Source organism: Phoenix dactylifera, chromosome 10, assembly GCF_051530095.1.
Source record: "Phoenix dactylifera cultivar Ajwa chromosome 10, Ajwa_hap1_PhDact_Kaust_v1.1, whole genome shotgun sequence".
In the NCBI taxonomy this organism is placed as follows: domain Eukaryota; kingdom Viridiplantae; phylum Streptophyta; class Magnoliopsida; order Arecales; family Arecaceae; genus Phoenix; species Phoenix dactylifera.
In genome coordinates this window covers 26123865-26145504 of record NC_143199.1, presented here as the reverse complement: position 1 = coordinate 26145504, position 21640 = coordinate 26123865, and the positions used below count along the sequence as shown (strand labels likewise).

The window sequence follows — 21640 nt, the reverse complement described above, 5'->3', positions numbered from 1 at the left end:
GTGGCGTGAGGTTGGAAGGTATATACCTACAGCACTGGCACATACTAGGTGGTTGATTGGCGATGGACGGAGCATTGATGTGATGGAGGACCCTTGGGTGGATTCAATTTCGCTGAGGCTGTGGCCGACGATGATTAGTGACGAGGGGCCTGTGGGGCTCCAAGTGCATGACCTCCTTATGCCTGGGGAGGCAAAGTGGGATGTTGACAGGTTGGGCCAGTTTTTCGGAGAGCACTTAGCAGAGCGGATTCGAGCCCTCCCCATCCCGGGATCGGCAGGTCCAGATGTTAGGGTTTGGAGCACCACTTGTAGGGCCAGAGTCAGGGTTGGTGATGTCGCTCGGGTTCTTCAGCAGGAGTCAAACCTGGGTAGGGACTGTGGCTGGATATGGAGGTTTGGGCTACACCAGAGGGTTGCATTATTCCTCTGGAAGGTAGCATGGGATCGTCTGCCGACGAGCTTGGAGCTGAGCCGTCGTGGAGTTAGCATTCCTCCTTTGTGCCAGTATTGTGAGGCAGATGAGTCAGTGGATCATGCACTATTCCAGTGTGTCTGGGCGAGGGGGACTTGGAGGTTATCCGGGATTCAGGAGGCGGTCTGAAGCCGGAGGGATAGTTTTCTGGAGGAGGTCTGGCGTTGTTCCATCTCCACCCAGATGAGGTCTGTGGCTATTAGGGCGTCTTGCACAGCTTACCAGGTATGGATGGCCAGGAACGCCCGTGTTTTTGGCGAGCCTAGCCTGTCCCCACGATTTGTGATGGAGCGGGCTCGGGCTCAGGCAGTAGAGTTTCTTTCTGTAGATCTGGATCATAGACCTTTGACAGCTCGGGACATCTGGGGCCCCCATTCTGCTTCGGCAGCTACTCACACGGTGTTTTTCACCTGGGAGCCCCCACCCCCAAGCTTCCTCAAGATCAATTTTGATGGCTCAATCTTGGATGGAGGCAGGAGAGGAGGAGCAGGTTTTGTTATTAGGGGCCCGAGCTCCAGCATGGTGGTAGCAGGGGGTTGTCAGATTTTCGATACCTCGGTCCCAGGGGCAGAGCTGCGGGCGGCTTGGATGGGATTACGGTATGCACGACAGGTACTTCAGGCGAGCTCCATCCTCCTGGAGGGTGACTCAGCCACAGTGATTAGTTGGGTTCGGAAGGGCCCTCACAGTGATGGAGGAGTTCACCCGTTACTCCGTGATATATGGTTGATGAGGGAGGGGCTTACTTTTCAGGTTATGCATGTATATCGTGAGTCGAATGGGGCGGCAGACTGGGTGGCGGCGTATGTTGCGAGCCACTCAGGAGGCACTTTTTGGGTTGGTGGGGATGACGTGCCCGGAGCATTCCGGGACTTTTTGTTCGCAGATTCTGTTGGGTGTATTCGTACCCGAGTAGTATGAATTGCCCGTTTAAAAAAAAAAAAAAAGGGCTGGGAGTTTAGTGAGAGAACTTGATATTTTAGAATATTTTAAGAGGATTTTTGTTGTCCTGGTGACAAGTTTAGCTATATGTTGGGCTGGTTAGCAGCTAATAAACAGTGAAATATTATGTTGGCCCTGCCCAAACAAATGCAACTAAAAAAAAAAAATCCTATATCATGGTGTCCTTCCTATATATCATATTTCTTAAATCATTTTTGTAGTCCTTAGCACAGGCGCAGTCTCAAGAATATTAAAATCTCACCATGAACTGATGCTAGTTTACATAGTGTCCATCCATTAAACTATTGCCATGTTTCTAGTTCATTAATAATTAAGCAAGTTAATCATGTGGAGAGCAGCAACTTACTGTTAATCTTTTGTAATGTTTAGCGTTTAATTAATTGGTAGGATTCTGCCATAAAAAAAAATATAAAAAGCCCACAACCAAGGATACGCCATAATAGTTCATGGGAACAGAATTCGGGTCAATTCACACCACTGCAACTTAGATAAAATGATGCATATGCCATGCGTGAATTAATTTTCTAATTTTGTTTTATATTTAGAATATGGTATCCATTAGTAGGTTGTAAGGTATTCTTTGAAACTTAGAAGCATTTGTCTTGGCAAATCAAGGATGGTCTTGTCACTACATAAAGGTCACATTCACCAAAATTATGGGGGTTCATTTTATTCTTCTTTGGAGCATAAGAGAGGAGAAAATGGGATGGTAACATTTGGACCTCAAAAGTTCACTGTATATAATATTTAGATCCCGAAACGCAACCTGAGACATTCTCACGATGCTAAAATGTAGCATTTTGGTATATCAACATGAGACATGGCTAGCACCAGATAACAAATATTTTTATTCACTGCATTCTTAAAAGTTTACAAATAGACCTGTTGGGGGAAAATGTCGCCACCCCAGGGGCCGACCAAGCAGACCCCTCCGAGCAGGGGCCGACCGAGCAGACTCCTCCGAGCAGGGGCCGACCGAGCAAACCCCTCCGACCCGCGGGCGGTCGAGCCGACCCCCCCCCTTCGGCCTGGCACATCCAGATAGCCCTACCAACCCTAGGACGTCTAACCTGCGCGTTGAGATCACATCCTCCCGTAGTACGATCAAAAGACCACATTTTGTCTTCGCCAACAATTAATGTGTATGGGTCCTGCGGACATCCGGTTCACTCAACAATCAAAGCGCATGGCACCTGCAGGCCCTCAGTCTACTCAATAATTAAAGAGTATGGCTTCCATCGACTACGGACATCAAGCCTCTCACGGCAAACCCGCATGGCTACGAATGATGGCATGACTCCACGACGACTTGAGCTTCGGCCTAATCTCCTACAGTAACAACATTGATTTACACGATCGGACATTAATGCACAATTGTACGACAAGCCATTTGCTCTGACACATCACAGGTAACCCGCCCCTCTATAAAAGGGGAACTCCTCCATTTTAGAGGGGGATCTGACTTTCCGGCCCTCTCTCTCTCCCTCGATCTCTCTCTTCCCCCACATTGATCCCTCACTGACTTAAGCATCGGAGGGCCGGCGTGGGACAGCCCGGCCACCGGCTTCTTGCAGGTCTCCAGGAGGACGCCGCTCGCCGACAAGTCGCCATCCGCCACTCAGGCAGCGGAGCTCCTCCCTTTCGGCCGACAGTCGCCCCCGGGTCCAATTTCCAACAACAGTTGGCGCTAGAGGAAGGGCCCGAGTCGCGACAATGAAGCTGAGAAGCAAGGGAGCTTCTAATGCCTCTCGACGTCCTTCACCTAGCCTCGGACACTCTGTCCGGAACTCGCCACCTCCGGCCGAGTCGGCTCCCCAAGTTCGGCCGGAGCAGTTTGATACCCTGGTGCAGCAGGTTCAGGCCTTGGCTGCTGCTGTCCAAGGCCTGCAACCCAGGGGCATCCCAACGGCACCACTCCCTCCAGCCCCAGTTCAGCCGATGCCTCCTGCAAGCGGATTGCCCCTCCAAGATTCCCAAGCTCAGGCCTCCCCTTGGAGGGAAAACCCGGTGAGGGATCCTGGTGACTGGCTACAACCGTCAGAAGCCGAGTCAGTCCCAGGGCAACCTGCGCCGGAGCGGACCGCCGCGGCGATCCCCCTGAGTGATGAGCTCGACAAGAAAGTCGAGAAGCTGGAGCGCCAGATTGAGGCACTCCACGGCAGGAGGTCGGGACGCGATGGTGACTTCGAGTTCACCACGAGGTCCCCCTTCTCCCAGCAAATTGAAGATGAGCCGGTCCCGTTAAGATTCAAGATGCCCCAGGTGGAGCCTTACAACGGTAGGACCGACCCCCTTGACCACCTGGAAAACTATCGGGCCTTAATGGCCCTGCAGGGAGCCTCGGAGGCCATGCTTTGCAAAGCCTTCCCAGCAACACTCCGAGGGGCAGCCCGGCTTTGGTTTACCGGGCTGAAGCCTAGCACCGTCTCCTCCTTCGAACAGCTCGGCAGGCAATTTGCCAGCAACTTTGCTGCCAGCCGACCCCAGCGGCGGACCTCGGACTCCCTCCTCGATATAAAACAAAAGGAGGGAGAGTCCCTCAGGGAATATTTGGACCGATTCACCGCAGCAACATGGAAAGTCCGGGAGCTTGACCAGTCAATCGCCATGTCAGCACTGAAGACTGGGGCCCGGTCTTATAGATTCCTCTTCTCCATCGAGAAGAACTTCCCTGCCGACCTCACTGAGATGCTGGTTCGGGCACGGAAGTATGCGAAAGTGTGGAGTGATTGATTAAAACCCCATTTGATTTTGATGAGCTCAAAGCAATTGAGTATATCTTGTGATTACTAATGAATTCAATTGAGTGTTTCAGTGAAAATCCTGTCCAAGTGTTTCTAGACTTGGTTCATAGTATTTTGGATAAGTTAAGAAGTCTGCATGAACCAATGTCTGAGACTCGAGTCGACTCCCGAGTATCACGAGTCGACTCCAAGCGTATCAAGTTCACTGGCACGAGCTCGAGTCGACTCCAGATTAGTACGAGTCGACTCCGACTGAGAACAGAAAGAAGAACAGAAAGCTTCATCTCAGAACCTGTCAACGAGTCGACTCCTGAAGTGCACGAGTCGACTCCAATGTTCACCGAGTCGACTCCAGGGAAGTAAGAGTCGACTCCAAGCAGTCACAGGCAGAAAAGTCAGAGAGCAGTTTTCGGGTCTGAGATTCGAGTCGACTCCAGTGGAACGCGAGTCGACTCCGATGGTTGGCAGGTCGACTCCAAAGAAGGTAAGAGTCGACTCTCAGAGGAACACAAGGAAAAAGTCAGAGAACGATTTTCGGACTCTGAGATTCGAGTCGACTCCCGCAGTACACGAGTCGACTCCGAGACTGAGCGACCATCAACAGACAGAAGACCATGTTACTGCCTCTGAGATTCGAGTCGACTCACAGACAGCTCGAGTCGACTCCAAGACAAGCTACACGTCAAAAGGCAGAAGACCAACTTTCGGAAACTGAGAGCCGAGTCGACTCCAAGGAGGTTCGAGTCGACTCCAAGACTGGATGAGCCAAACGACAGAGAATCGAGAGTTCGGGCTCTGAGATTCGAGTCGACTCCCAGGACAGTCGAGTCGACTCGAGTGGACAAAATTCAAATTTGGATCCACGGACTTCAGTGGATGAGCCGACTCCAAAAATTGCCAGGTCAACTCCAGAAGTTGGTGAGTCGACTCCAGGTCAAGACGAGTCGACTCCCAGTCAAGACGGCAACTTTAATTCAAATTTGGAACAGTTGCCGAGTCGACTCCGGAAAAGCGTGAGTCGACTCCTGCTACAGCCGAGTCGACTCCTGATCGCGCGAGTCGACTCCAACCCACCAACGGTCATATTGTCAGGCTGCGCAGAGTGTGCAGAACGGCCAGAAAAAGCAGAGTAACGGCTAGTTTCCGTGGGGGTTGGCTTAAATAGCCACAGAGGACTGTAGCAAGGCAGATAACAGATATTCCACTCCAAGCATTCAAGTTTTCAAGCTCTCCAAGTGCTCTTAAACGAAAAAGGGGAGATCTGCATTTACTGCTCCAACAACTTCTTCCCAACAATCAAAGCTTCCTCCTCCTGCATTCAAGTCGACCACTCTTTCAAGAGGAGACCGGAGTTCCAGAAGCCATACCTCTTCACCAGCTTAAAAGCGTTTGAGGGCTTCTAACTCCTTTACGATTATATTGTCTTAAATCTGCTTTTTGAGAAGCTATTTTCTGTTTTCTTCTATCTCTTGTATTTACTTGATTCAATCGGGGGATTGAATCAAGGGGTTTAAGGTTGGTTGGTGAGCCAAGTTAAAACCAACGTGTGTAAGGGTTTGATTGTGAGCCCGAGAAAACAATCGGGGTTGGTTCTAGTCGGTGAGCCTGGAAAAACCGACCGAGTTCGTTGTGAGCTCGTAAAACAACAAGTTTGGTTGTGAGCTTGCAAAACAACCGGCTGTAATCCAAGGGGGTTATAGTGAAATTCCCAAGTGAGACTTGGGGAGTGGACGTAGGAGCAAGGGTTAGCTCCGAACCACTATAAAACTTTGTGTTTGTAGTGCATTGTCTCTCATCTTCTTCCCCGCACATTACTCACAGCACTAGGCTTTAATTAAATAACTTGCTATAGTTTTTAATTAATCATCCACAAAGTTTTAATTAGCCAAATTATATTAAAAACCCAATTCACCCCCCCTCTTGGGTTGTCTATCTGGGCAACAAGTGGTATCAGAGCCAAAAACTCTTCCACTCAAGAGTTAAAAGATCAAAATGACAACCCCATTTGGATCTTCTCACATTGAGGGTCAGTCCACCCAAAGACCCCCTTTCTTCAATGGATCTGACTACTCATACTGGAAGGCTAGGATGAGAATATTCATCCAAGCCCAAGACTATGAGATGTGGTCCATTGTAGTAAATGGGCCATACATCCCATCCATATACGTAGATGGTGTTAAGGTACCTAAACTTGAAATGGACTGGGATGAACATGACATGAGGAAGGCACAATTAAACTCTAAAGCAATGAATGTCTTCTATTGTGCCTTAGACCGTAATGAATTCAATAGGATTTCAACTTGTAATTCAGCAAAAGAAATTTGGGACAGACTTGAAGTGACCTATGAGGGCACGAATCAAGTCAAGGAATCCAAAATAAACATCTTGGTTCATAAATATGAACTATTTAAAATGGATTCAAATGAAACAATCACATCCATGTTCACTAGGTTTACTGATATTGTCAATGGCCTAAAAAGCCTTGGCAAGAACTATACTAACAGTGAGCTTGTCAGGAAAATCCTTCGGTGTCTACCGAGGTCGTGGGAAGCTAAAGTGACAGCAATTCAAGAAGCCAAGGACTTGAACAAGCTACCACTTGAGGAGCTTCTTGGATCCCTCATGACGCACGAGCTCACCATGAAACAACACAACGAGGAAGAGTCCTCCCATAAGAAAAAGGTAATAGCCCTTAAATCTACTTCTTCTAACAAGGACTTGTCTTGCAGCAGTAGCAGCGAAGAAGAAGAAGATGAGGAAGATGGTGGTGAGGCTCTTCTTGTGCGCAAGTTCAAGAAATTCATCAACCACAAGAAGTCCTATCATCAAAGGAGAGGCCCCTCAAATTCCTACCGCAAGGACAAAGGTAAGGAAAGGAAAAATGAGGGGATTGGTTGTTACGAGTGCAAGAAGCCGGGTCACATAAGAGCAGAGTGCCCCTTACTGAAGAAGGGGAGTAAGTACAAGAAGAAAAAGGCACTTGTGACTACCCTATCGGACTCCGACTCATCATCCTCCTCATCAGATGATGAACAAGAAGAGAAGACCAATTTCTGTTTCATGGCCAACGAAAACGAGGTAACTTCCGACACGCATCCTGATTTTTCTTTTGATGAACTTTATGATGCATTTAATGAATTAATGGTAGAATATAAGGCTATAAATCTTAAGAATAAAGAACTGAAAATAACTAATCAATCATACCTACATAAATACGATAAATTAGTTAAGGATAAGGATTTAATCACCAAAGAAAATATAGAACTTAAAACAAGCAACCTACTTTTAACTCAAAAGACTAACACCTTAACTAAAGAAAATGAAAAATTAACTAAGGAATTTTCAGAACTTAAAAAATATAAACAAACCTTAGATAAGGATCTTACTAAAGAACTTAATGATCTAAAAGCCGAAAAACAAACAATAACTAAAGAACTTAACAAATATAAACCCATAGTTGAAAAATTCACATATAGCTCTGAAAAATTAAACATGATACTAAATAATCAACGTGCGGTATTTAATAAAGCAGGTTTAGGGTATAAACCAAGGAATAAGCAAAAACTTCTTAGTAACTTTTTTGTTAAAGCTGGGGAAACTAAAATTAAGAAAATAACTTGCTTTTGTTGTGGAATAGTAGGACATAAAGCAAATGCATGTAATTTTAGGAAAAGTAAAACTAAAAGAAAAATTAAAAGGGTATGGGTTCCAAAAGGAACCAACTTGACTAACCATGAAGGACCCAAGAAAACTTGGGTACCTAAGATGACATGACTTGCTTGTGTAGGAGTGTCTTGCAGCCAAGGTCAACAAAAATTGCTGGTATTTGGATAGTGGCTGCTCAAGGCACATGACGGGTGATAAAGACCAATTTTTCACCCTTGAAGCTAAGAAGGGAGGTGCTGTGACGTTTGGAAACAACAACCAAGGTCACATCATTGGTATTGGTAAAGTTCAAATCACCCCTTCTACTTTTATAGATAATGTTAGATATGTTGATGGTCTTAAGCATAACTTGTTAAGCATTAGTCAATTATGTGACAAAGGATATGATGTTATGTTTAAACCATCACTATGCATTATAACAAATCCTAATGATAATAGTTTAGTTTTTAAAGGGATTAGACGTGGAAATGTATATGTGGTAGACCTAGAAGACCTTGCAAAACATAACCAATGTTTAGTTGTTAAATGAAACTAAAGATAATGATGCTAGTTGGTTATGGCACCGTAAGTTAGGTCATGCAAGCATGGACACAATAACTAAATTAGTTAAAAGAGATTCCATGATAGGTTTGCCAAAGTTAAAATTTGAAAAGAACAAAATCTGTGAAGCATGTCAATTTGGCAAACAATCTAGGAATTCTTTTAAACCCATAAAATGTGTCTCTACCTCTAGGCCTCTAGAATTATTACACATGGACCTATTTGGTCCAACTAGAACAACAAGCCTAGGTGGAAATAAATATGGTCTAGTCATAGTAGATGATTACTCTAGGTACACATGGGTCATGTTTCTAGCACATAAGGACCAAGCATTTTCCATGTTTAAAAAGTTTCATAAGGAAGTAACAAATGCTAGAGAGTCTTCAGTCATAGCCATTAGAAGTCACCATGGTACCGAATTCGAAAATCAATTATTTGATGAATTTTGTAGTAAAAAGTGGATAACCCATAATTTTTCTGCACCTAGGACACCACAACAAAATGGAGTTGTGGAAAGGAAAAATAGAACACTAGAGGAAATGGCTAGAACGATGTTATGTGAAAGTAACCTCCCTAAGTACTTTTGGGGAGAAGCCATTAATACTTCTTGCCATATATTAAATAGAGTTCTATTAAGACCCATCATAAAGAAAACACCTTATGAACTGTGGAAAAACAGAAAACCAAAGGTTAACTATTTTCATGTTTTTGGATGTAGGTGTTTTGTACATAATAATGGGAAAGATAATCTAGAGAAATTTGACCTTAAATCTGATGAAGGAATATTCTTAGGTTATTCTACAACTAGTAAAGCCTATAGAGTCTTTAATAAAAGAACACTAGTTATAGAAGAATCTATACATGTTGTATTTGATGACTCTAGTGACATCTCCTCTAGTAAGAAAGCCAATCTTGATGATGATATTGAAATACTTGAAGAAAAGATAGATGAGGTGGGATTACAAGATGGTAATCAAAAGTTGATTGAAGGAGAATCATCAAACCAAGAGCCTATAGTGGATCATGGGCTAACTAAAGCTTGGAGGTATGCTCACGGGCATCCTAAGGAACTAATTCTAGATGATCCATCACAACCGGTTAGGACTAGAGCATCTCTTAGAAATTTGAATAACCATCTAGCTTTTGTTTCACACTTTGAGCCCAAACATATAGAAGAAGCCGAAAATGATGTAAATTGGATAAATGCAATGCAAGAAGAACTAAACCAATTTACTAGAAACAAAGTGTGGGATCTAGTAGAGAGACCTTCTGAATATCCAATAATAGGTACAAAATGGATATATAAAAATAAACTAGATGAAAATGGAATTGTTATAAGGAATAAGGCTAGACTAGTAGCAAAGGGTTATAATCAAGAAGAAGGCATATATTTTGATGAAACCTTTGCTCCCGTAGCTAGACTTGAGGCGATTAGACTTCTATTAGCATATGCATGCTCTAAGGACTTCAAGCTATATCAAATGGATGTAAAAAGTGCTTTTCTAAATGGGTTTATTAATGAGGAGGTGTATGTAGAACAACCTCCTGGTTTTGAAAATCATCAATACCCTAATCATGTGTATAAACTGAACAAAGCGCTTTATGGACTAAAACAAGCACCTAGAGCATGGTATGAGAGACTTAGTAAATTCCTATTAGAACATGAATTCTCTAGGAAAAATGTAGATACAACATTATTTCTGAAAAAGAAAAATAAGGATATGTTATTAGTACAGATTTATGTTGATGATATCATTTTCGGTGCTACTAACAATCGCCTCTGCGAGGAATTTGCTGATTTGATACAGAGTGAGTTTGAGATGAGCATGATGGGAGAGCTGAACTATTTCCTCGGGCTTCAAATCAAACAATCTGAAGGAGGCATCTTCATCAATCAAGCAAAATATATCAAGGAGATGCTCAAGAAGTTTGATATGGAGGGAAACAAGTCAATCAGCACCCCCATGAGCTCATCATGCAAGTTAGACCAAGATGAATCAGGTAAATCTGTAGATCAAAAACTTTATAGAGGTATGATAGGTTCTTTACTGTATCTTACTGCAAGTAGGCCTGATATTATGTTTAGTGTGTGCATGTGTGCTAGATATCAGGCTAATCCTAAAGAATCACACCTAGCTGCAGTTAAGAGAATCTTTAAATACTTAATTGGAACTAAGAACATAGGGCTGTGGTACTCTAAAAAATCTAGCCTAAACTTAATAGGGTACACAGATTCAGACTTCGCTGGATGTAAGCTTGATAGAAAAAGTACCAGCGGGTCTTGTCAATTTCTAGGAGAAAACCTAATCTCATGGTTTAGCAAGAAACAAAACTCGGTTGCATTATCCACTGCAGAAGCTGAATATGTTGCAGCCGGGAGTTGTTGTGCTCAAATCTTATGGATTAAACAACAATTAGAAGATTATGGCATTAAACAAGATAAAATTCCCATTAATTGTGATAACACAAGTGCCATAAATCTAACTAAAAATCCAATTCAACACTCAAGAACTAAACACATTGAGATAAGACATCACTTCATAAGAGATCATGTATTGAATAGTGATGTGTCACTCCAATTTATTTGTACTGATAATCAATTAGCAGATATTTTTACAAAACCCCTAAGTGAAGAGAGGTTTAGTGTGCTTAGGAGGGGATTAGGAGTGATTGATCCATCCTAGTGGGAGTTTTTCACTAGATTAATTGATTTTGATGATTAGAATGAGGTTAAAATAGAGTTTCTATGCAGTGATCATCAAATCAGTCCTTAATTAGGTGATTTTCCCTCATTTGGCACGATTATGGCATGGTTTTTAGGTGCGTGCCAAGGTTAGAGACGACTCGAGTAAGTTTCAGAGCCGGCTCCTAAGGGGGAGTCGACTCGCGCATTAGCGGGAGTCGACTCGCAAAGTTGGCAGCTGAGGGGGAGTCGACTCGCACACTGTCGGGAGTCGACTCGAAGTCTACATGCGCTAACAGAGAGTCGACTCGCGCATATTCTGGAGTCGACTCGAGGTCGAGTCGACTCGCGACTCAGGGGAGTCGACTCGCAGTCGGGATCCGACTTTTTAACCCTAGGTTTGTCGTTTCGCAAACACTTTTCCTCAAGCCGCCACTGTTCACAAAGCCCTAGAGCCGACTCCTAGGTCATCCCCGATCGTCTCCAAGCCCTTTTCCCGTCGATTCTTCGCCGGACATTGAGTTTCCGTCCGTTCCTAGGTCATTTCCGGTCCGTCCCGAGCTTCCTCTGTCGGTTCTTCACCGTCCTCTAGGTATTTTTCTTCCCGTTTAGGTCAAGATGCCTCGTAAGACCGTCGTTAGGAAGAGGTCCCGTCCCGAGGCCGGTCCCGAGCGACGCTCCAAGGCGCGGCACGATCCCGCGAGGCAACCACCTCCGGATCGTTCCCCGCCTAGGGTGGTGCTCGTTAGGCCGTTGGCCGGGAAGGCCGTCACCTCCGGGAGGTTTGTCGATTTCGACTATCTCTCCCGGGAGGGGTTCACCATAGGCGATAGGCTTAGAGCCCAGGGCCTAGAGTACTTCCTCACCTTGGACCTTCCCACCTATCCTGGCCTAGTTCAAGAGTTTTACAGTACCGTCCATCGGAGAGATGGAGGTATCGAGGGTACGGTAGTAGGTGTCCCGTTGCGTGTCACAGAGGACCTCATTGCCCATATCCTTCACCTTCCATTAGTAGGGGTGGCTCCCGCACACCCTGAGGATAGAGTTGCGGCCCTTACGGTCGTCTTAGGGCATCCACCTCAGTCCCCCCTAGATGAGGTATCTGCTAGCTCACTTCCTATTGAAGTGAGAATCCTTTTGAGCATTCTGTCCAGGTCCATCTTCCCTAAGACAGGGAGATTTGATTTTGTGAATGAGAGGGACTTAGCTATTATGTCTTATATCCTTCAGGACACCCCGATCAACTTCCCAAAGCTCATTTATAGGTATATGTGTGAGCCCCTAGATAGACCTAGGCTCTCACTCCCATACGGGATGTTATTCACTCTTCTTTTTAGGCAGTACGAGATTCCCATTCCTGAGAGGGAACCCTCTCATGCCTTGCGATGGACTGATCGCTTGTGTACGGAGACTATGCACAGGATGGGATTTCGGAAGAGAGAAGGGATCTGGGTTAGGAAGTCTACTCTCACTGCTCAGACCACCAGACCATCACCCAGTCCTGAGCCAGATTCAGACTACCCAGACCTTCCAGACCATCCAGACCTCCCATCCACTCCTCCTGCTCCTACCACCTTTGCCGGACCTTCCTCCTCAGCTACACCATCTATGGAGGTTCGGATTGATCCAGAGCAGCTCCGGGAACTGCGGCAGGAGATCGTTCGAGATCTGAGGGACGAGCTGCTTCGGGAGCTCCGAGGTGCGGTGCCTGCTCCCACTCCTGCACCCGTATCTTCTCAGTTGGTCCCTTCCTTGACAGCCGTGACTGACATGACGGCTCATGTACGGAAAGAGATCTACAATATCCGGAGTTTGGTCCAGGCCCAGTTCCAAAGCATGAATGAGGTCACGAGCTCCACTCGACAGATGCGAGAGGAGATAGGTCGTGACATGCACACCACCACCGAGGGGGCCGAGCGCTTGTCGAATGTACTCATCGACAAGCTGGACGCACTACAGACATCGTTGACTGGGCTTCAGGCGTCGGTGACAGAGCTCTCCACTACACATAGCAGAGCCACCACGTCTATTATCACGCAGCTCGGACATGTGACAGATGCAGTCACCCTCCTCATGGAGCAGAGCCGATTGAGAGGAGGAGCACCATCCTCGAGAGGAGGTGCCACATCCTCGAGAGGAGGAGCCACATCCTCCAGAGGAGGAGATGCATCCTCGAGAGGAGGAGCCACACCCTCCAGAGGAGGAGATGCATCCTCGAGAGGGGGAGCCTCATCCTCGAGGAGGCCATAGATGTTTTTGTGTGATGTATTGTTTTACCTTACTTATTGTATGCTCAAATGTGTTCACATTCATATCAATACAATGAGTAGACATTTTATCTTCAATTATGTGCCATTTGATGTGCCATTTGTTGATTGTGCCATTGATTGTGTGTGATTACCTCCTTTTTGGTATGATGACAAAAAGGGGGAGAAATATGTATAAAATATGGTAAAATATGTAAAAGGGGAGAAATATTGAAAAAAATATGTAAAAGAAATCAATGGAAATAAATAAAACGATAAACTCTTAAAAACACACACAAATTTGTTCTAAGTGGATTCGGTACCTCGAGGCTCATTATCTCTCTTTTGGGGCTCCTAATGGAGTAATCTCCAGAATCTATTCAAGGGATATTCGGAGATTAGCTGAATCCTACTCAAGAACAAATTGACAGATTTTCCCTCTAAAAAGATAAAATTCAGTTCAAAAAAAAAAACTTCAAAGCATGAAGAGGAAATTCAGAAAATCAAAATATAGTTGAATGCATATGTTGAGGGGGAGAATCTGAATTTTAATCAAGCTAAATCATTAATGACATATAAGCCAAACAATTGATTGCATAATATGAAGGCTTATATAATTCCAAATGAAAGGGGGAGCTTTAACTCCGAAATTTAATGTTTCACTCCTTTCAAACTTGGATAAATTAAATTATCAGACATTTGAATTCATTTATGGATTTTACTTCATTGTTTTATGAGCAATTCATTTTACATATACTCAAAGTTTTGTCATCATCAAAAAGGGGGAGATTGTGGAGTGATTGATTAAAACCCCATTTGATTTTGATGAGCTCAAAGCAATTGAGTATATCTTGTGATTACTAATGAATTCAATTGAGTGTTTCAGTGAAAATCCTGTCCAAGTGTTTCTAGACTTGGTTCATAGTATTTTGGATAAGTTAAGAAGTCTGCATGAACCAATGTCTGAGACTCGAGTCGACTTCCGAGTATCACGAGTCGACTCCAAGCGTATCAAGTTCACTGGCACGAGCTCGAGTCGACTCCAGATTAGTACGAGTCGACTCCGACTGAGAACAGAAAGAAGAACAGAAAGCTTCATCTCAGAACCTGTCAACGAGTCGACTCCTGAAGTGCGCGAGTCGACTCCAATGTTCACCGAGTCGACTCCAGGGAAGTAAGAGTCGACTCCAAGCAGTCACAGGCAGAAAAGTCAGAGAGCAGTTTTCGGGTCTGAGATTCGAGTCGACTCCAGTGGAACGCGAGTCGACTCCGATGGTTGGCAGGTCGACTCCAAAGAAGGTAAGAGTCGACTCTCAGAGGAACACAAGAAAAAAGTCAGAGAACGATTTTCGGACTCTGAGATTCGAGTCGACTCCCGCAGTACACGAGTCGACTCCGAGACTGAGCGACCATCAACAGACAGAAGACCATGTTACTGCCTCTGAGATTCGAGTCGACTCACAGACAGCTCGAGTCGACTCCAAGACAAGCTACACGTCAAAAGGCAGAAGACCAACTTTCGGAAACTGAGAGCCGAGTCGACTCCAAGGAGGTTCGAGTCGACTCCAAGACTGGATGAGCCAAACGACAGAGAATCGAGAGTTCGGGATCTGAGATTCGAGTCGACTCCCAGGACAGTCGAGTCGACTCGAGTGGACAAAATTCAAATTTGGATCCACGGACTTCAGTGGATGAGCCGACTCCAAAAATTGCCAGGTCAACTTCAGAAGTTGGCGAGTCGACTCCAGGTCAAGACGAGTCGACTCCCAGTCAAGACGGCAACTTTAATTCAAATTTGGAACAGTTGCCGAGTCGACTCCGGAAAAGCGTGAGTCGACTCCTGCTACAGCCGAGTCGACTCCTGATCGCGCGAGTCGACTCCAACCCACCAACGGTCATATTGTCAGGCTGCGCAGAGTGTGCAGAACGGCCAGAAAAAGCAGAGTAACGGCTAGTTTTCGTGGGGGTTGGCTTAAATAGCCACAGAGGACTGTAGCAAAGCAGATAACAGATATTCCACTCCAAGCATTCAAGTTTTCAAGCTCTCCAAGTGCTCTTAAACGAAAAAGGGGAGATCTGCATTTACTGCTCCAACAACTTCTTCCCAACAATCAAAGCTTCCTCCTCCTGCATTCAAGTCGACCACTCTTTCAAGAGGAGACCGGAGTTCCAGAAGCCATACCTCTTCACCAGCTTAAAAGCGTTTGAGGGCTTCTAACTCCTTTACGATTATATTGTCTTAAATCTGCTTTTTGAGAAGCTATTTTCTATTTTCTTCTATCTCTTGTATTTACTTGATTCAATCGGGGGATTGAATCAAGGGGTTTAAGGTTGGTTGGTGAGCCAAGTTAAAACCAACGTGTGTAAGGGTTTGATTGTGAGCCCGGAAAAACAATCGGGGTTGGTTCTAGTCGGTGAGCCTGGAAAAACCGACCGAGTTCGTTGTGAGCTCGTAAAACAACAAGTTTGGTTGTGAGCTTGCAAAACAACCGGCTGTAATCCAAGGGGGTTATAGTGAAATTCCCAAGTGAGACTTGGGGAGTGGACGTAGGAGCAAGGGTTAGCTCCGAACCACTATAAAACTTTGTGTTTGTAGTGCATTGTCTCTCATCTTCTTCCCCGCACATTACTCACAGCACTAGGCTTTAATTAAATAACTTGCTATAGTTTTTAATTAATCATCCACAAAGTTTTAATTAGCCAAATTATATTAAAAACCCAATTCACCCCCCCCCCCCTCTTGGGTTGTCTATCTGGGCAACAGAAAGCCGAGGAAGCTGTTGCCGTTAGACGGAGCGGGGCCGAGCAGACCCCCAAGAAGCAGAAAAGACGTCGCGAAGAGCGTGGCCACCCTAGAAGCCCGTCCCCGCGCCGAGCCAAGAATTTGCCTTGTTTGAAGAGTCCACCCCGATTGCGGGGACCACCTCGGCAAAGGTCCCCGCCCCGCCCGAGGTCTCCACCACGGGCCCGCATACCCAATGGGAGGTACGAAAATTACACTCCCCTTACTGCTCCTCGGGCTGAGATTCTCATGGAGATCGAAGGCCGGGACTATTTCTAGCCCCCGCCCCCGAGACGAGATCCCGGGGCTTGGCGTAACCCCCGGAAGTACTGCCGTTTCCATCGGGATCACGGCCATGATACGGAGGACTGCTTTCAGCTCCGAGACGAGATCGAGGCACTCATCCGTCGAGGAGTGCTCGACCGGTTCGTACAGAACCGGCGCGAAGGGAGAAGGCCAGTGGAGAGTACCGCGCAGCCCAAAGATCCAAATGTCAACAGACCTATCGCCGGCACCATCAACACCATCCGAGGCGGCGCCTCGGTCGGAGGAGCTCCGGAGGAAGGAACCGCCCCGAAGCGCCTGCGCGCCTCGAAAACCATCTCGTTCTCGGATGAGGACTTGGAGGGAGTTGAAACTCCCCATGATGACGCGGTGGTCGTCTCTATGGTTGTGAATAGGTTCGATGTAAAACGTGTCCTAGTTGATAATGGGAGCTCGGCGAAGGTTTTGTACTTTGACGCCTATTCTAGAATGGGGATGGAACAAAAGCAATTGCGAAGGATGAACGCCCCGCTGGTCGGATTTACTGGAGACTCAGTCTCAGTAGAGGGCGAGGTCGATCTCCTGGTCACGGTCGGGCTCGCCCCCCGAGAAAGTACCGTGAGGATGGGTTTCCTCGTGGTGCGCCGGCCCTCGGCTTATAATGCCATCCTCGGACGACCAGGGCTCAACGCTCTTCGAGCCGTGGTCTCAACCCGCCACCTGCTTATGCGATTCCCCACCAGCCAACGAGTCGGCGAAGTCCGTGGGGACCAGGCGGTAGTAAGATGGTGCTACATGGCGACCCATGAGGCGAAGCAACCGGCCAAGGTGTCGGTTCCAACAACAGACAAGCTCTCGGCCGAAACCTTAGAGGCACGGGTCGGCCCTCAGAAGAATCGGATAGAGCCCGGTGAGCTACTAATTCAAGTTCCTTTGCAAGAAAATTTTCCGGAGCTAACCGTGCAGGTTGGCTTCGGCCTTGATGCTCGCGAGAGATCGCCTCATCAGCTTCCTGTGGAACAACATGGACGTCTTCGCCTGGTCGCCCGCAAATATGCCAGGGATAGATCCGGAGGTCGTGGTCCACCGACTCCAAGTAAAGCCCTGCAAACCGGTGCGGCAAAAGAAGCGAAATGCCGCCCCAGAGCGACAACGAGCAGTAGCTGAGGAAGTTGATAAACTCCTCAAAGGCCGGCTTCATCCGGGAGATATCCTATCCAGAGTGGCTCGCCAATGTGGTCCTCGTCAAAAAGGCCAGCGGGAAATGGCGCATGTGCGTGGACTACACCGACCTGAACAAGGCTTACTCAAAAGACAGTTTTTCACTTTCCAGCATCGATCAGCTCGTAGACTCCACCTCGGGACACGAGCTGTTGACATTTATGAACGCCTTCTCCGGATACAACCAGATCCGGATGGCGCCGGAGGATGAGGAAAAGACGGCCTTCATCACCGACGGGGGTACCTATTGCTACAAAGTAATGCCCTTCGGCTTAAAGAATGCTGGAGCAACTTATCAGAGGCTGGTCAGCTGGATCTTCAAAGACCAAATAGGCCGAAACATGGAGGTCTATGTTGATGACATGTTGGTAAAAAGCAAAATGACGCAAGATCATGTGACCGACCTCAGTGAAGCATTCTCCACACTCCGAAGGTACCGAATGAAGCTCAATCCGGCCAAATGCGCGTTCGGAGTCACCTCGGGCAAGTTCCTTGGCTTCGTAATCACACAGTGGGGAATCGAGGCCAATCCTGAGAAGATCCGAGCGCTCCAAGAGATGACGCCCCCGAGGACAGTTAAGGAAGTGCAACGGCTTACAGGCCGAGTTGCAGCTCTCGGAAGATTCGTCTCCCGATCGGCCGAGCGCTGCCTTCCGTTCTTTGCGGCCCTCAAGAAGCCAAAAAACTTTTTATGGTCGGCCGAGTGTCAGCAAGCCTTCGAGGAGCTTAAGTGTCTTCTTGCCTCTCCTCCGCTGCTCACGAAGCCTCAGCAGGGTGAGCTCCTCTACTTATACTTAGCTGTTTTTCCTGTAGCAGTGAGCTCGGTCCTGGTTCGGGAGGAGAGCAAGCTCCAAAAGCCGGTATATTACACACGCCGGGTCTTGAGGGATGCCGAGATCCGATACTCCAAGCTGGAGAAGACCGCTTATGCCTTGGTCGTCTCAGCTCGGAGGCTCCGGCCCTATTTTCAAGCTCACACGGTGGCCGTGCTGACCGACCAACCGGTGAAGCAGATCCTGCAGCGATCAGATCGTGCCGGTCGAGTTACAAAGTGGGCTATCGAGCTCGGAGAGTTCGACCTCGAGTATCGGCCCAGGCCAGCGATCAAGGCACAGGCACTCGCCGACTTTATAGTCGAGTGCACCGTGCCAGACGAGCCCGAGCCCGGGCCAACGCCAGTGGAGCAGACCCCGAGCCTGACATGGACCTTGCATGTTGATGGTTTTTCGAACTCGGGGGGTAGCGGAGCGGGCCTCATCCTCACCAGTCTAGATGGAGTGGTCGCCGACCAGGCCCTGCGCTTGGAGTTCCCCGCCTCTAACAACGCGGCGGAGTACGAAGCACTCATCGCTGGGCTCAAGTTGGCCAGGAAACTAGGAGTAAGGAACCTAAGGGCCTTCAGCGATTTCCAGTTGGTCGTGAACCAAATCTTGGGTGACTTCGAGGCCAGAGAGCCCACGATGCAGGAGTATCTTCAGAAAGTGCGGGATCTCACTTCGACTCTGAGCTACTTCCACATCCAACACATTGCCAGGTCGGAGAATCTCAGAGCAGATCAACTATCAAAGCTGGCGTCCTCTCACATGAGCGAGCTTTCCAAAGCAGCAGCGCTGGAGTACCTCCAAAGACCCAGCACGGAGGAGCCCGAGCCAGCCCTTTGCATTGAAGTTGAGCCGAGCTGGGTGGACGAGCTCATTAGCTACTTGCGGGATGAGATCCTCCCCAGCGATGAATGCGAGGCTCGCCAAGTCAGGCGCCTGGCCGCTCGGTACATATTATACGAAGGCAAGCTTTATCGGAGGTCTTTTACCTCTCCCCTCCCCAGGCCGGCGATCAAGGCACAGGCACTTACCGACTTTATAGTCGAGTGCACCGTGCCAGACGAGCTCGAGCCCGGGCTAGTGCCAGTGGAGCAGACCCCGAGCCTGACATGGACCTTGCATGTTGATGGTTTTTCGAACTCGGGGGGTAGCGGAGCGGGCCTCATCCTCACCAGTCCAGATGGAGTGGTCGCCGAGCAGGCCCTGCGCTTCGAGTTTCCCGCCTCTAACAACGTGGCGGAGTACAAAGCACTCATCGCTGGGCTCAAGTTGGCCAGGGAACTAGGAGTAAGGAACCTAAGGGCCTTCAGCGATTCTTAGTTGGTCGTGAACCAAATCTTGGGTGACTTCGAGGCCAGAGAGCCCACGATGCAGGAGTATCTTCGGAAAGTGCGGGATCTCACTTCGACTCTGAGCTCCTTCCACATCCAACACATTGCCAGGTCGGAGAATCTCAGAGTAGATCAACTATCAAAGCTGGCGTCCTCTCGCATGAGCGAGTTTCTCAAAGCAGCAGCGCTGGAGTACCTCCAAAGACCCAGCACGGAGGAGCCCGAGCCAGCCCTTTGCATTGAAGTTGAGCCGAGCTGGGTGGACGAGCTCATTAGCTACTTGCGGGATGAGGTCCTCCCCAGCGATGAACGCGAGGTTCGCCGAGTCAGGCGCCTGGCTGCTCGGTACATATTATACAAAGGCAAGCTTTATCGAAGGTCTTTTACCTCTCCCCTCCTCAGGTGCCTCCGCCCGACAGAGGCGGATTACGCAATGCGTGAAGTCCACGATGGAATTTGTGGAAACCATCTGGGGGGACGAGCATTAGCGCACAAGATTTTGCGCCAAGGATACTACTGGCCGACACTCCAGAAGGACACCCTCGACTTCGTCCGAAGATGCGACCGATGCCAGAGAAACGCCAATGTCCAACGCCGGCCCTCGGCCCCGTTGACCTCGATCAGCTCCCCTTGGCCATTCGCCCAGTGGGGGATTGACATCTTGGGACCATTCCCTCCGGCAACCGGGCAAAGAAAATTCCTAGTCGTCTCCATTGACTATTTCACTAAATAGGTGGAAGCCGAGCCAGTTGCCCGGATCATCGAGCAGAAGATGCGTGACTTCGTCTGAAAGTCAATAATATGTAGATTCGGTCTCCCCCGCATCCTCATATCAGACAACGGTCGCCAGTTCGACAACGCCCGTTTCAGAGAGTTCTGCTCCGAGCTTGGCATCGATCACCGCTTCACCTCGGTCGCGCATCCTCAGACGAACGGAGAAACTGAGGTAACGAATCGTACTATTTTGCAGGGGCTCAAGGCCAGGCTCGACCAGTCCAAGGGACAGTGGGTCGAAGACCTGTACAACGTCCTGTGGGCTTATTGGACCACGTTCTGCGTACCCACCGGCGAAACTCCTTTCAATCTGACGTACGGGACAGAAGCCGTCATCCCACTGGAGATCGGACTCCCTTCTCCAAGGGTGGAACATTTTGACGCCAGCTCCAGCTCCTCACAGCTTAGAAATAACCTGGACCTAATCGAGGAGACGAGAGAAGCCGCCCGAGTTCGCATGGCGAGGTACCAGCAAAAGACAGCGCAATACTACAACGCCAAAGTCAAAGTCAAATCCTTCAAAGTGGGGGACCTCGTCCTTAGAAGGGCAAAGGCCTCCCAACCGACCGAGCAAGGGAAGCTGGCCCCGAACTGGGAGGGACCCTACCGGATCGCACGCGTCCAGCGACCCGGGGCGTACAAGCTGGAATCTCTCGACGGGACCCCCATTCCACGAAGCTGGAGTTCCGAAAACCTCCGGGTGTACTACCAATAGAACCCCGAAGGGTCCTCCGTTTCAATCATAAATCTCACCTTTCTGCAATAACTTATTCGCAATCGCTTAATTGTGCTGAATTTCTCCTGATGTCTAAATGCTTTGACTCCCAGAAGATCCGGCCCAGCTTGTATATACGACCCTGCTCGAATACAACTAGGACCGAGCGTAGCCGGATGCCTTCGCGAAAAATTTGGAACGCCGATATCGAGCACGGCTCGATCTTCATCTATCGAGCTCGGCTCGATCTCTATCTATCGAGCTCGGCTTGATCTCCACCGACTATCGAGCTCGGCTCGATCTCCATCCATCGAGCTCGGCTCGATCTCCATCGACTATCGAGCTCGGCTCGATCTCCATCGACTATCGAGCTCGGCTCGATCTCCATCTATCGAGCTCGGCTCGATCTCCACCGACT

General features: G+C 48.0%; 2 protein-coding genes across 2 annotated transcripts; both read left to right on the top strand.

Moving 5' to 3' along the window:
* Positions 1 to 82: 82 nt before the first annotated feature.
* LOC148702336 (uncharacterized) lies at positions 83 to 601 on the top strand. Its single transcript, XM_088705318.1, has one exon. The coding sequence runs from the start codon at positions 83 to 85 to the stop codon at positions 599 to 601; it is 519 nt and encodes a 172-aa protein (XP_088561444.1).
* Positions 602 to 18138: 17537 nt separating this feature from the next.
* Positions 18139 to 21222, top strand: LOC148702335 (uncharacterized). Its single transcript, XM_089925719.1, has 3 exons — positions 18139 to 18441; positions 18595 to 19329; positions 20704 to 21222. Exons 1-3 carry the CDS (start codon positions 18139 to 18141, stop codon positions 21220 to 21222), a joined length of 1557 nt encoding a protein of 518 aa, XP_089781845.1.
* Positions 21223 to 21640: the final 418 nt, after the last annotated feature.

Excerpts from the sequence above, each read along its gene's own strand:
- LOC148702335 (XM_089925719.1), top strand. The coding sequence starts at position 18,139 with ATGACGCCCCCGAGGACAGTTAAGGAAGTGCAACGGCTTACAGGCCGA. Across the intron at positions 18,442-18,594 it reads AGAGCAAGCTCCAAAAGCCG|ATCCTGCAGCGATCAGATCG; the intron begins GTATATTACACA and ends CCGGTGAAGCAG. Across the intron at positions 19,330-20,703 it reads ATGAATGCGAGGCTCGCCAA|GGGCTCAAGGCCAGGCTCGA; the intron begins GTCAGGCGCCTG and ends ACTATTTTGCAG.
- LOC148702336 (XM_088705318.1), top strand. The coding sequence starts at position 83 with ATGGAGGACCCTTGGGTGGATTCAATTTCGCTGAGGCTGTGGCCGACG.